General features: G+C 35.8%; 1 protein-coding gene across 1 annotated transcript in view; it reads right to left on the minus strand.

Annotated features, from left to right (window-relative positions):
* Positions 1-8074: 8074 nt before the first annotated feature.
* The window catches only part of TSNAX (translin associated factor X), a 116584-nt gene continuing 110826 nt past the window's right edge, over positions 8075-13832 (minus strand). Inside the window, exons 5-6 of the mRNA XM_007938483.2 lie at positions 12374-12501; positions 8075-8452 (exon numbers count right to left, since the gene is read on the minus strand). Coding sequence (XP_007936674.1) covers positions 8075-8452; positions 12374-12501 — 506 coding nt within the window. The remainder of the gene's footprint in view (positions 8453-12373; positions 12502-13832) is intronic.

Genomic DNA, 13832 nt, shown 5'->3' on the forward strand with positions numbered 1-13832 from the left:
CCATCTTCCTTCCGAGGAGTGGCTGGTGGGTTTGAACCGCCAGCCTTCTGGTTAGCAGTCAAGTGTCTTAGCCACTATGCTACCAGAGCTCCTATCCAAGAGAGATATTGGTCTGTAATTTTCCTTTTTAGTAGTGTCTTTGTCTGGCTTTGGCATCAGGGTTATGCTTGCTTTGTAAAATGAATTTGGAAGGATTCCATCCTTTTCTATGTTCTGGAATACTTTGCATAGGATTTGTGTCAGCTCCCCTCTCAATGTTTAGTAGAATTCTCCAGTGAAGCTGTCTGTGCTAGGACTTTTTGTTGTTGTTGTTGGTAGTTTTGTTTATGAGCTCCTTAGGTTCTTCTTTTCTTATGGGTCAGTTCAAATGTTCTATGTCACGCCTGTTAGTTTAGGTAGGTAGTGTGTTTCTACAAATGTCCAGTTCTTCTAGTTTTTCAAATTTGTTGTAGTATCCTGACACTATGTTTTTATTTCAGTTAGTTCTGCTGTGATGACACCTATTTCATTTCTTATTCATGTTATTTGTAACTTCTCCTTCTTTCTCTTTGTTAAATTTGCCAGTGGTTTGTCAAATTTATTAAACTTCTGAAAGAACCAACTTCTAATAAATCAATCTTAATGTACCAAACCAAACCAAACCCACTGCCACTGACTCAATTTTGACTCATAGTGACCCTCACAGAGTTTCCAACACTGTAAATCTTTATGGAAACAGACAGCTTCATCTTTCTCCCCTGGAGTTACTGGTGAGTTTGAACTGGTTAACAGCCCAACCAATGCCTTAACTACAACACCACCAGAGCTCTTTTCTTAATGGAAGCTTTCTAAAAAGCAAGAGATGTCACTTAGATGACTAAGATGCATCTGACCCCAAGCCATGCTCTTTTCAATTGTCTCAAATGCATGCTAAGTCTGGATAAGAAAAAAGGAAGACAAATAAATTGATGCTTTTAAATTGTGGTTCTGGCAAACAATATTATATTGTGTACTACTAGAAGGATGAATCTATCTTAGAAGAAATACAATCAGAATGCTTGTTAGAAGCAAATATGACAAAACTTTGGCTCAGTTACTTTGGTCATGTCATCAGGAAAGACCAATTTGCTAAAAAGGACATGATTGGTAGAGTTGTTCAGTGAAAAGGAGGGAAACTCTCAGTAAGATGAATTGAAACATAAATACCTAACATTTCATCAATTTCTACAAGTACACATCAGTGACACTGAATATAGTCCACAAGTTGTACACCCATTTTTGCTTCTTCCAAACTCTCCCACCATCAGTAACATACCTACAATGCACTCCAAGCAAAACTCAGTCTTGCCCCTTCCTCCTACCCCTGGTAACCTCTAAACAGTTTGTTTCTATATATTTATACACATAAAATATGCAAATATATTTATATATCTGTATATTTCACGTAAGTGATGTAACCAAGTAATGTCTTCTTGTGCCTTACTTTGCTCAGCATGTCTTCAAAGTGCATCTATGTTGTGGCATGCATCAGGACTTCATTCCTCTTTATAAGTGGGGTGGCATAGTGCCTAAGGCATCTGACTACTAACCAGAAGGCCAGATGTTCAAACCCACCAGCCACTCCTCGAAGGAAGGTTGGGCAATCTACTTCCATAGTGATATACCTTGGAAACCCAAAGAGAGGTCACTATGAGTCAGATCCGACTTGACGGCAGTGAGTTTGGTTTTTTTGGAATATTCCATTGCATGTATTCACATTTCATTCCATTGCATGTATTCACATTTCATTCCACTGCATGCATTCACATTTCATTCCATTGCATGTATTCACATTTGCTTATCCACTCACCAGTTGTGGATGCTTTGGTTGTTTCCAAATTTGTGTATAGTACCACAAAGAACATTGGTGTATGTATGTCTGTTCACATCTTTGTTTTCAGATCTTTTGGGTATGCATCCGGGAGTGAAATTGCTGGATCACATGGTAGTTTTCCACCACTCATGTATCAGTTTGTCTTACTATGGTGGCTTGTGTGTTGTAGTGACGCTGGAATGTCACTGGTATCTCAAATACCAGCAAGGGTCATCCATGGTGGACAGGTGTCAATGGAACTTTCAGACTAAGACAGATTAGGAAAAGGACATAGCAATCTACTTCTAAAAAACCTGACCGGTGAAAAAACTGACAGAAAAACATTATCTGATATAGTGCTGGAAGATGAACCCCTCAGGTTGGAAGGCATTCAACATACCACTGGGGAAGACCTGTCTCCTCAAGGTGGAGTCAAACTTACTGATATGGATAGAGCAAAACTTAAAGGACCTTTACTAGCTGATATGGCACAACTCAAAATAAGAACAAACAGTTGCAGATATCCATTAACAATTGGTATGTGGAATGTAGAAAGTATGAAACTAGGAATATTGGAAGTTGTCAAAAATGAAACAGACAACATAAAGATACTTGGCATTAATGAGCCAATAGGGACCAGTACTGGCCATTTTGTATTGGACAATCATATGGTCTATTAGGCCAGGAATGACAAATTGAAGAGGAATGACAGTGCATTCATCTTCAAAAAGACCATTTCAAGATCCACTTGGGATACTGCTGTTGAGAGTGGCATGAAGCAATCTTCTAGGAAGTTCTCTCTCTCTCAGGTATATAGAATTCCGATGTTGGGACTGGTTAGTTTGGCCATTCTACCAGGCTCAAAAGGAGCCCTCCTAGAGGCTGAAGGAGTCTCTCTGACTGCTGGCTAAGAACAACATGCTGCTGAGAGAAACACACTCCTGAGAGACACGCATTTACTAAGAGATGCGAGAGACACATGCTGCTGAAAGAGATGCAAGAAACACACGCTGCTGCGAAATGCAAGAGACATGCACTGCTGAGAGAGACACCCAAGACATATGAGCTGAGAGAGAGACTAATGACTGCTAAGTGAGATGGCCAGCTACAGGAGACTGAGTGCATTTCTGAACTTGAACGGTAGCCTGTTTCTTCCCTAATAAACCCCATAATATGTGAGTTCTGTGTGGCCACTGTAGCAAATTATCGAACCCAGCAGAGAAGTGGTGAGTGCTGCAGGAGGAATGATTGATGTCAGGGTTGGTGAAAAGGCTGGAGGGAGGCAGCATGTGTGGCCTCAAAGGAATAAGCCTTGGGCTACCGAGTGTGATTCTGTCTTCCTCTTGTGGGGTTAGAGGAGGTCAGAAGATGAGGCCTCTTTGGCAGTAACTAAGACAGTGAATGAACAAGAAGATGGGAAAGTGGAGCAACACACATACATAGACAGAAATTATTGGCAATGTCTTAAATTCTTGGGCTAGTCAATGTCCATTATATTATGAGAAAAGGAGGAGGAGAAAGAAAATAAAATACAGCCAACTGTGTACCAATCATGAGTGAACCAAGGATTATAATTAATCTCATTCAACCTATCTGAAGCCCAGCAAGGAGGGAGTGAAAAAAACATTAAATAATAACAAGGAAGGATTTACTATTTTAAATCTACACAGCAATTACTTGTGGTCTATTTGGTGAAATTTTCCCATAGTCAAGTATATAAGTTAAAAGCAAGTGTGTGACAAAAAGAAAAAGGACCAAACCTACAGAAAGTTTTTGACAAATTGAGAGCCTTTTTTTAAAAAAAAGTAAAACATGCAATGGGAACAAGAAAGAACAAATTTGTCCATAAAAATAAGCAAATTAACATATAATCCTCTAAGTTCCTATTCTTTCTCCCTCTCAATATCCTTAGGTTCTCATGTTCCACATATTGTCATGTAATAGTACTAAAAAGAAAAAAAAAAAAAAACCAAACCCCAAACTTGCTTAAGTCGAGTCAGATCCAACTCAGCAACCCGTCTTGGGTTTCTGAGGTGGTATCACTACGGAAGTAGATTGCCCAACTTTCCTTCCGAGGAGTGGCTGGTGGGTTTAAACTGCCAACCTTCTGGTTAGCAGTCAAATGCCTTACAGTACTAAAGGTAATAGTAACACCAAGTGAGAGAAAGCAGGTAAGTGATTGCCTGGGGATAGAGATAAAGCTAAGGTGGATTACAGAGTAGGGTACAAGGAAACTTTTGGAGGTAATGGAAATATTTGTTATCTTGACTGTAGTGAGTTTCACAGGCATATACATATGCCAAAACTGGCAAGGTTCACCTCCTGTATGCAGTGAATATAGCTCTTGGTCTTTGTCTGGCAGGTCCCCTTAAAGGTCTAATATAATAGACTTGTTTTAATACAGTAAGCTATATGGGGATTTAACTACAGATTGTACAGGGACTGCTTGTATATAATATGGTGTTCACACAATAACCAAATCACATAATATCCTATTTCACAGACTGTATTGTGGACATTAAGTGATGCATACCTGTATACTATTGTTACTTCTGTTGCTAAACGATTTAAAAATAAACAGCAGTCATGTTGACCCTTTACCCCTAAATACTGTCACGTACATTTAAGAACAGGGACATTCTCTTAAGTAATCATGGGGTAAGACATATTTGAGAAATTTAATTAATATAGTCCATGTTCAAATTTTACCAAATATCCCAATGAGGTCTGTCATAGCAATTTTTTTTTCCCTAATCCAGGGCCTCTGTGTTCCACTAACTTGTCTCTCTTAGGCTGCTTTTGACAGCTTGTTTTAACTACTTTGCTTTGCTGCAAAATCAGACCCCTCTTTTGAGGACGACATTTTCTCTTCCAGGTTCAGAGGTCTGAGATGATCCAACCTAGGTAAGACAACCCTAGGTTTCTCTGCATAACGAGGTCCAAGCACTGAAGAACTACCCAGACTCACTGTAATATTTTGCCTTTTGAGATTCACCTTCAAGGGGCACTGCCTATAAAGACTGTGAGATACACCTTCCACATCTGGAAACAATCAAACTGAGTCCATGTCATCTTGCCTCCTGCCCCCCAGACAGGTGAGTTGGGCCACTTTGTCCAGCCTCACTAATGAATTGCTAACGGCTACAAAGAGCAGTAAGCAAACTGCTCCTTCAGGATGAACACTGCAGAAGAAGCCGTCCATTAGCAAAGAGAATGTGCCCTCAAAGTAAAAAGTGGTTGCATCAGAGCATCACTATGATACTGCAGTTCATGAAGCAATCCATCAGAATCCTATCTTTCTAAGCAGGTGACAAACACTCATCAAACATGAGGATACAGTCCATACTGGCAGTGACCATAGCTACAAGAGAGTGATACTGCCTCGGCAACCCAAGGAGGGGTCGCTATGAGTCGGGGCCGACTCGACGGCACATAACAACAACAACAACCACCTGCACATCACTTCAGTGGAGAGTTGGAAAATATCCCATCAAACTGTATAAACATCACCTCCAAACACTGACCACAGATTCTTCTCTCCACCTTCCCCCACTATATGTTTAAATAAAGCCTGGCACAATCCTAAAAAAAAAAAAGTTTATCTCAATTCTAGGTTTAATTAAATTAAAACACAGAACCAATAAATTTGAAGTTCAGAGACTTCAGTGTAGTTCTCAGAGTCTAAACCTTTTTTCCTGAGCAAAAATCTGTTTAAATATATTTACACATGAAAATGTATCTTTTCACTCATTTTAACTGTCACCAGTAATTTCAGACACTGACATCAAAAGCATTATTAATTTTAACTACGCAGTATTTTTATCCAAGCTTAAATAAGTTTTATTTTTATTTTCATAGTTTCTTTCTTTGAAGCACCTTTAAAACCTCTAGGGCTTTGCAACCTATACTTTGAAAACCACTAACTCAATGCATGGAGAAAAGCAGAAAGGAAATAGCCCAATTTTACTTCTAGATTCTGTCAGCAATATGCCATGTGATCTAGAACTAATTTCTTTTTATAATAAAGATAAAAACTGTTACCATAGGTGATATTATCAGAGCAAGAATTTTAAAACTGAGAGACACACAGGACGTTTACAGATACTCTATCCATACTAATCTAACACCCACTTATTAGTACGACATGCTCTGTGGAAACATCAACAGTAATGACACCAATCCACCTGTCAGAGATACTGTTGACTGCCTACACAATGGCCATTTTTCCTTGATCCAAGATAGCACTCTGATCAGCTTCTGCATGTTTGTTCTTCTCCTCTAAGATAAACTGATTGGTCTACCAAGGTGATTTCATTCTCTTTTTTCCAGTGACTAGTTTAGAGGGATAGGAATGTTACCCAGTTTGGGCCAATGAGATATGAACAGCTATTCTTTCTAAGAGCTTACCGAAAAGTTTCTTTACTCTTATAAGAGCACAAGGAAGAACACATCCTTCTGCTACACAGTGTCAAATCTTCATGATACTTCAAATTGCAGCAACTACTCTATAATTTTAAGGAGAGTTAGCTTGAGGAGGACATGATAAAAATTGATTGACAGCAGAAAGAAGGAAAAATTCAGGGTCCCTGATAACATCACTGAGCTGCTGAGTTAGTCAAACTTTAAACCCTCTCTACTTCTAGCTTGTTTAAAGAATAAATCTCTATATTAAGCTAGGCTATTATTAGGTTTCCTGTTTTAGCCAAAAATCTCTATCACAGTTTTATTATTTCTCAGTATGATAAATAAATAAGCTTAACTTCTGTATTTTAATATTTTATTTTAAAAGGCTTCAGTTCTAAACATCTGTAATCCAACATTACTTAACTTTTAACACTATAGATTTCAGTGGTAGAAGAAACAAAAATACATTATGGGAATCTATTTCAGCAGTCTATCTTAAAATAGGAAAACAAAGCCTTAAAACAATAAAAAAAATTACCACCCTGAAAAACAAAAAATAAGCAAACAAAAACAAACCCAACATTAAATCTAATTTTTAGGCATATCTATGTTTTATTTTCTTTTTAAGTAAATTTTTTGGAAAATTACACCTGCAAATGTCCTTGTAAAGAGAGCTAATCCTTCCAAAAATAAAATTCAGTATCTAGATTTTCAAAACCCACAAAACCAAAAGGAAAATGTCTGGTTATTAGCCAATAGTTTCATTCTCAAGTCAGTTTTACAACCCAAGGAATAAGCTATTAACTAATTTTAGTAGGTAAATTCCAATTCTAAATGTTACTAGAGACCACCATTGTTATTCTCAATTGTGTTGACAATTGTCTTATTGCTGAAATGTACATGAGAAATTTTCTTTGGTAATTTTTTATACTACCAATTAACACAGTTGAACAACTATAAAGATTTGAAATAACTATTTCAAAATTTTAACACTTCTTTATAATTATTTAAATGCAATTTCTAACAGATGCTAGAATAGGAAAGCCTCCAAACATGCTTAATGGCAACAACAAAAAAAATTGTTAAATAATCGCCACTAAAAGTCTTTCAGTTATCTTTGCAAATATATAATTCAACTCAAACAACCGTGGATCAACGTTAGATTCAATTTCAAGATCTTCTGAAATAAAGGACAAAAAATAAATGAAACAACTAATATTTAATAACCTGTCAATTCTTCTGGAAGGTTGTCTCACAGGAATTCAAACAGCTTAAAGTCAGCCAGAATGTGAAATTAATTCTTACTATAGTATCTCATAAAACTTATATTTAAAGAATATTTTAATAATTTTTAAGTTTTTTTAAGTAAGCCTATTTTGGAAGTGTAGCACAGTAATACCAAGAAATTTAAACAGGAAGCTCAAGTTAAGATGTGTATCTAAGAAATCTTTCTATAGATAACAAAATCACCAATTTAAATTATAAATGGCTTCCACTAAATAGTAGTACTCCAAAATTCACACAAGGTAAATTAAAACAAGTTTGGCATAAAAAGTGTACTCTGAAGCATGTTCACGTCACAAAAACAAATGTGATGACGGTTAACCAGCAAAAATTCAAATAGGCATATATGCAAACATTTTAATGCAAATTTTTATGAATAAGATATGATTCATTTGGATAACTTTATGTACAGCTTGTATACAATTTAAAATAAGTACAACTGAAAACATTTCTACGTAAAAGCCACAATAAAGTCAAATTATATACTGAATAACAGTCTTACAAATTGGTCTCTCTTAGGAGTTTTCAAGAGAAAAATAACTAAGTAATGCTATTCTAAGAAATACCCTCTTCTTGATCAATCATTTCTGTTTTAACTGAAAACACATCTGCCAACATATGTTTTGGAATTTCTGAACCCCTGACTTTCAAGGCATAGCAAGCATTTTCTACTTTGGCTAGACTTTGTTTCAGGGTATATAGCTTCTTAGAAACCTCGTAAGGTCCAGTGTTGCCAATAAATGAAAACCCATCATAAACCTGACGTAAAAACTGGCTCACTTCAAAGGGAGTATCAATGTCCCCGTTCCCCACACTGTTAATACACATCCGCATCAATTCTCCAGTTAAGTCAGCCACTCCCAGAAGATAATCAACAGGTGTGACTTTCAGGCTCCATGTACCAAGTTGCTTATCCTGTGCATCAGAGGAGGGCTGGTAAAAAACAAAACAAAACAAACACACACACACACACAAAGAAAATATACTGTGAAAAAGAGTGAATATGGCTCTATCACATTTATTATAAGGTATAAAAACAACAGAAGAGCAGTCATATTAATCTTCTCTAAATGAAACAATCTACATTGCTTAATGACCATTTACTTGTTATTTTACAAGAGAAAATCATGTCCTGAGTAGGAAGCTGAACTAGCTGACTTCAAGATACATTTTAAGTCTACTATTATGTCATTATAAAATCAACTATATTTCCAACTTCATCAGTCATAAAAACTTAAAACATTCTTAAATAAGGTAATCACTTACTTATTTAGATGACAAATAATAAAGCAATCCACACTTTTGATCCATTCATATCTTCCTAAGTCAATTACGTAGTCCCTTTCTGGCCTCTTTTCTTTCCACACTCAGCACTGACCATAATGATTTATTACTGTCTTGCTATATTCTCCTCAATTCCCCTCAGACTCCTAGTTTTCTACTCACCTGTCCAGCAAAAACACAATTTCAAATCAATACTAAAATCTACCCGTTAGTCCGTGTTAGGTGGCCGAGTACTACTGAGTTAAAAACAAAACAAAAAACCAACCACAACCATATACTTTGTACCATTACAAATTACCCACCAATCTTCTTACTTAGATGGTTTTCTCCCTCAGTTCCTTCAAACACTATTCCAACCCTTCAGCCCCTACACAATCTCAAACTTCTTTACTCTCAATAGTCAATCTTGCCTAATTTTACTGACCTGGTCATCTGCCAGGGCACTTGGCACAATCTCTCTCAATTACCTTTACCCCTATGAAAAAGCTTATTTATATCCACATCCATCTTTACCTTCTATCCTCCAGTCTCAGATGATGAGTTGTCCCTCCTCTTGTTTGAGGATAACTCTTCCAAATGACCTTGACCCATCTCCTCCCACCTCTTCCAGGACCTTGCTTCATAAGGTGTGTGCCCTTGGGCAAGTTATTTCATCTCTCTAAACCTCAGTTTCCTCATCTGTAAAATGGGATAACAGTACCTACCTCAGAGGTTTTTTAAAGGATTAAATGAGATAACATTTACCAAGTTCTAGGCATACTGCCCAACACAAAGTAAACACTCAATAAATGTTAACTGTTATCACCATGACCATAATTATGTCAATCTTCTGTCTTCATATCAATTTCTCCCTCTCTAATGGATTCCCTCTGGAAATGGTGATGCCTAAGTTGATACTTAAAGGCTGTATGGAACTTAAGTAGGTGAAGGGGCAATTACACTGTAGGGTATTTTAGGCAGAAGAAATTACAAAGGTGTAAAGGTGAGTATTGTGATGTATGTTTTAAGAACAAGTTAGGTATTTCTTTTGAGAAAAGTTTAAAGTAAAAAGTACTGCAGGATAGAAAGATGGGGCAGAATACCACTTTTTGCAACTTTATAGGTAATGAAGAGTCACTAAGATTTAAGCAAGGGAATGAGAGAGTCAAATTTAGGCTTGATCACTTTCATTGCTCTGTATCTAATACATGAATCCTACTACTGTTGGAGTTATTTAGAGACCATCTGGTCTAATTCCCTCACCATAAAGAGAAAAAAAATGAGGTCCATGAAACATCTTAGAAACACCTTATTTATATTATATTGCAAATTAAAAGGCAGAACTGGAAAAGTACCCAAAGTCTGCTTCCTAATTTTTCTGTTGTTGTTGTTGTTATGTGCCATTGAGGCGGACCCGACTCATAGCGACCTGTCCTTGGGTTTCTGAGGCGGTATCACTACGGAAGTAGATTGCTCCACCTTCCTTCCAAGAAGTGGCTAGTGGGTTTAAACCACCAACCTTCTGGTTAGCAGTTAAGTGCCTTAGCCACTACACTACCAGAGCTCCTTCCTAATTATTCCAAATAACATTTAAACTACATCATTGCACAAAAGTACCTCCTGTGTGTTTTTTCATTTCCTATTAACTAACAGAGATCTGGTATTTTTAGAAAGGATCAATGGGGGTAGTGGTGTGGAAGGATACATTTCATCTATCATTTATAAAAATAACCTTCACTTAGGAAAGTATTAAAGTTCTTTGTTTCTTACCATTAAACAGAAGAAGTTTTATGGTGATAACAAGTAAGTTGATTTTGAGGAAAGGAGCATATAAAAATTAAGATATCTTACCTAACAAATTGTCAAAGGAATAAATTCTGCTTTACCTATATCATTTTAGAAATCAAGGAAAAGAAAAACACTTAAAATGCAGTTTTTAAAAGTAGATGCTGAAGTATTTAGAGATGAAATATGATGTCTATAATTTATTTTAAAATGGTTTAGCAAAAAATATTTAGATGAAGTAAATATGGCAAAATGTTAACAACTGCTAAATCTAGGTGGTGGGCATATGAGTGTTCACTGTGTACTATTCTCTCTACTGTTCTGTACATTTGAAATCTTTCATTAGTTATTTTAAAAAATATGTAATTAAATAGTTTTGACAATAGTCCTAATAGGTAAATTAGAAGCAAATGCCTTTCCCAATCAAATTCCCATAATTTTCAGCACCAAGAATCTTTACCACTGAAAGGAAAAATATGTATGTGCTCTTAAATTGAAAGGTATATATGAATATTATAGCAATGTAATCTTACAATAGTTTATTACCTATGTCCTGAAAAACAGTACATTACCCTCAATTTCTCTGCCTTTTCCCCCTGGTATTTTCATTGTGAGTTAGAACTTGAAGGAAGCTATGGCAGAGTTACCAAAATGTAGAAACTTTCCTAATATTATTTAAGAAGCAGGGTCAAATAGGCTTACCTTACTTCTTTCCGTAATTCAATCTTCACTAGATGAATCAAAATTATGAAGGAATTTTGCTTCTCAAAATGAATTTCCTCCTTAATAAACTCCATATAATTTGAAAAAGTTGGGAAAATACATGTCTTCCTTAAAGTAAGTTATATTTATCATGCCAAATTAACAGTCTCATTTTGTAATATTAATGCTTTAGTTAATATTCAAGAAAATCTATGTATAGTTTCTTCCATCTCCTGCCTATCTACCCTAAATCCTTAAGTGGTATTTCAAAAAGAGATAAAATAAAGAGAAAAAGAAGAAGAAGAAAGGAAAAAAGAAAGAACCAGTTTAAATGTATCTAAGTGTGCTGATATCTCAGGAGGTATCAAAGTATCAAAACAGACCACCTCACTGCCTGAATGTAATCATATGGAAACCCAGTGGAAAAAATAGTATTTTGTTTAAAAGTCAAACTGCAAAATTTCTCTTAACTTAGAAGAGCTACATATTATTTCAGACACAAAAAATTATTAACAGAATATGTGATCAATAGCTCTCAGTTTTATAGTAAAAACTACTGAACACTTTATTTGTCAAGTGCTATGCACTATCTAATTAACCTTTAAAACAATCCTTTGAGGTAGGTACCTGATAAAAATGATCCCTAAAACACACCTGAAGAAAGACTGGCATAGTCGGTAATAGCACAGCTAGATATCTGGCTTCAAATACTAGCTTGTCGTCCTTATTAGTTGTGTGGCTTTTGGTAAGTTACCTAAACTCTCTAAAAGCCCATTTCCTTCTGTGTAAAATGGGAGCGAAAATTCTAACCTCATAAAGTTAATAAAAGATTAACTGAGATGGTGCTTATAAAGGGCACATAGTAAAACCAAAAGCTCACTTACAGTAATCATTCAATAATGGTTTCAGTAAAGAGTACCATTTTCCTCCAACTAACTCTAATATGTAAAAAAAAAAAACTATTTCCTAACTGGGAATCCATGAAAGCATGCTTTAGAAATAAAGTTTCCATCTCACTTGTCTCAGCACTTTTGCCAGTAAGTCCCTATAATCATTATAGTATAAGTTATATAATAAATGTGAAATATGACTTTAAATTCTTACTGTTGTATTTTCTTTTCCATTGTCTTCTGTTGTAAAAATCAACTCTTTATTAATTTCATCCATACTAATTAGTGATCGTGTTTTGATGAAGTGCTGAAAAGAGACAGCCTCCACATATTCCTGTAGCCCTGAAAAAAACCAACCAAAAAAGTAACTGAGAACGATCAGTAAACTAATAAAAACGTGATAGTGAAAAGCTACAAATTTATCATCATTAAACTCAACAAAGAAGGTCCCTGGGTGCTACAAGTGGTTTGCATACAACTTCTAACCCAAAAGTTTTCAGTTTGAATCCACCTAGTTGTACCATGGAAGAAAGATTAAATCCATAAAGATTAAAATCTCGTTGCTCTCAACTCAGTTGTGACTTAAGGTGATACCATGCATTACAGAGCAAAACTGCTTCATAGGGTTTTCCTGGATGTAATATTTACAGCAGCAGATCTCCAAGGTTTTCTTCCTTTGTACCACTGAGTAGGTTCGAATCACCAACTTTTAGGTTGGCAGACAAGCATAAACTTTGTGCCACCTAGGGAAAGCCAAGAAAATCCCACGGACCAGTTGTGTTAACACGTGGGGATGCCATGAATCAACCTGATTTCTTAGCAACAGGTTTGGTGTTGTTTGTTAAGAAGAAAGATGGAGCAATTTGCTTCTGTGAAGATTTACAGCCTTGAAAAGCAATAGGGGTCGCTATGAGTCAGAACGGACTGAATGGCAGTGAGAGTTTGTTTTTTTTAAATAATGCTAGCATTAAGTTAGATACTTAAATACAAAGAACCACCTGGGGGAAAGATGATGTGGATCAACATTGATAATAGCAAGCATTTCTACAACTGGACTTAACTATTTAAAATATAAATGTATTCAATTTCTTCTACTTCACCAGTAGTCAGACTTGACAATCTATTCTCTTTCCAACAGAGAAATGTCAAAAAATTTTAGAAAGAATCTTATAAAGAATTTTAAAAATTCTGGAATTTAAGAAATGGTTATTCTATAAATTTTGATAGGCTTTGATAAACAGCAAACTATCCATCCAGGACATTTGCTTATCCTTAAGCAGCAAAATATAACAACAATGCAATTAAATGAGACATAATGAAATTAAGGATCATTTAGATCATTCTTAAATTTTAGTAATAAAGACTCTGAACAATTAGCTAAGTGCCAAAATACATCATTTGTATTGCTTGTCTCTTCATATTTCAAAATGGATCTAAGATGAATAGAAAACTCTTTTGTGCCTTACTAATTTTTTTTAAAGAAAAATAAACAGTTCCGACAAGATGGCGGACTAGGCAGAAAGATTGCACAGACCCTCTTCAACAAAGAAAAGGGAAACCAATTAACACAGACACAGAAGATAATCGTGGACCCCTGAGCCTTGAAGGGAAGGGTACAGAATTGGACTAAACCCCAATTAGCAGAAGAATTTGCATGAAAATACCAAAAAAAG

Source organism: Orycteropus afer, unplaced genomic scaffold (assembly GCF_000298275.1).
Source record: "Orycteropus afer afer isolate SDZICR_OR568_19922 unplaced genomic scaffold, OryAfe1.0 scaffold00050, whole genome shotgun sequence".
Classification (NCBI taxonomy): domain Eukaryota; kingdom Metazoa; phylum Chordata; class Mammalia; order Tubulidentata; family Orycteropodidae; genus Orycteropus; species Orycteropus afer.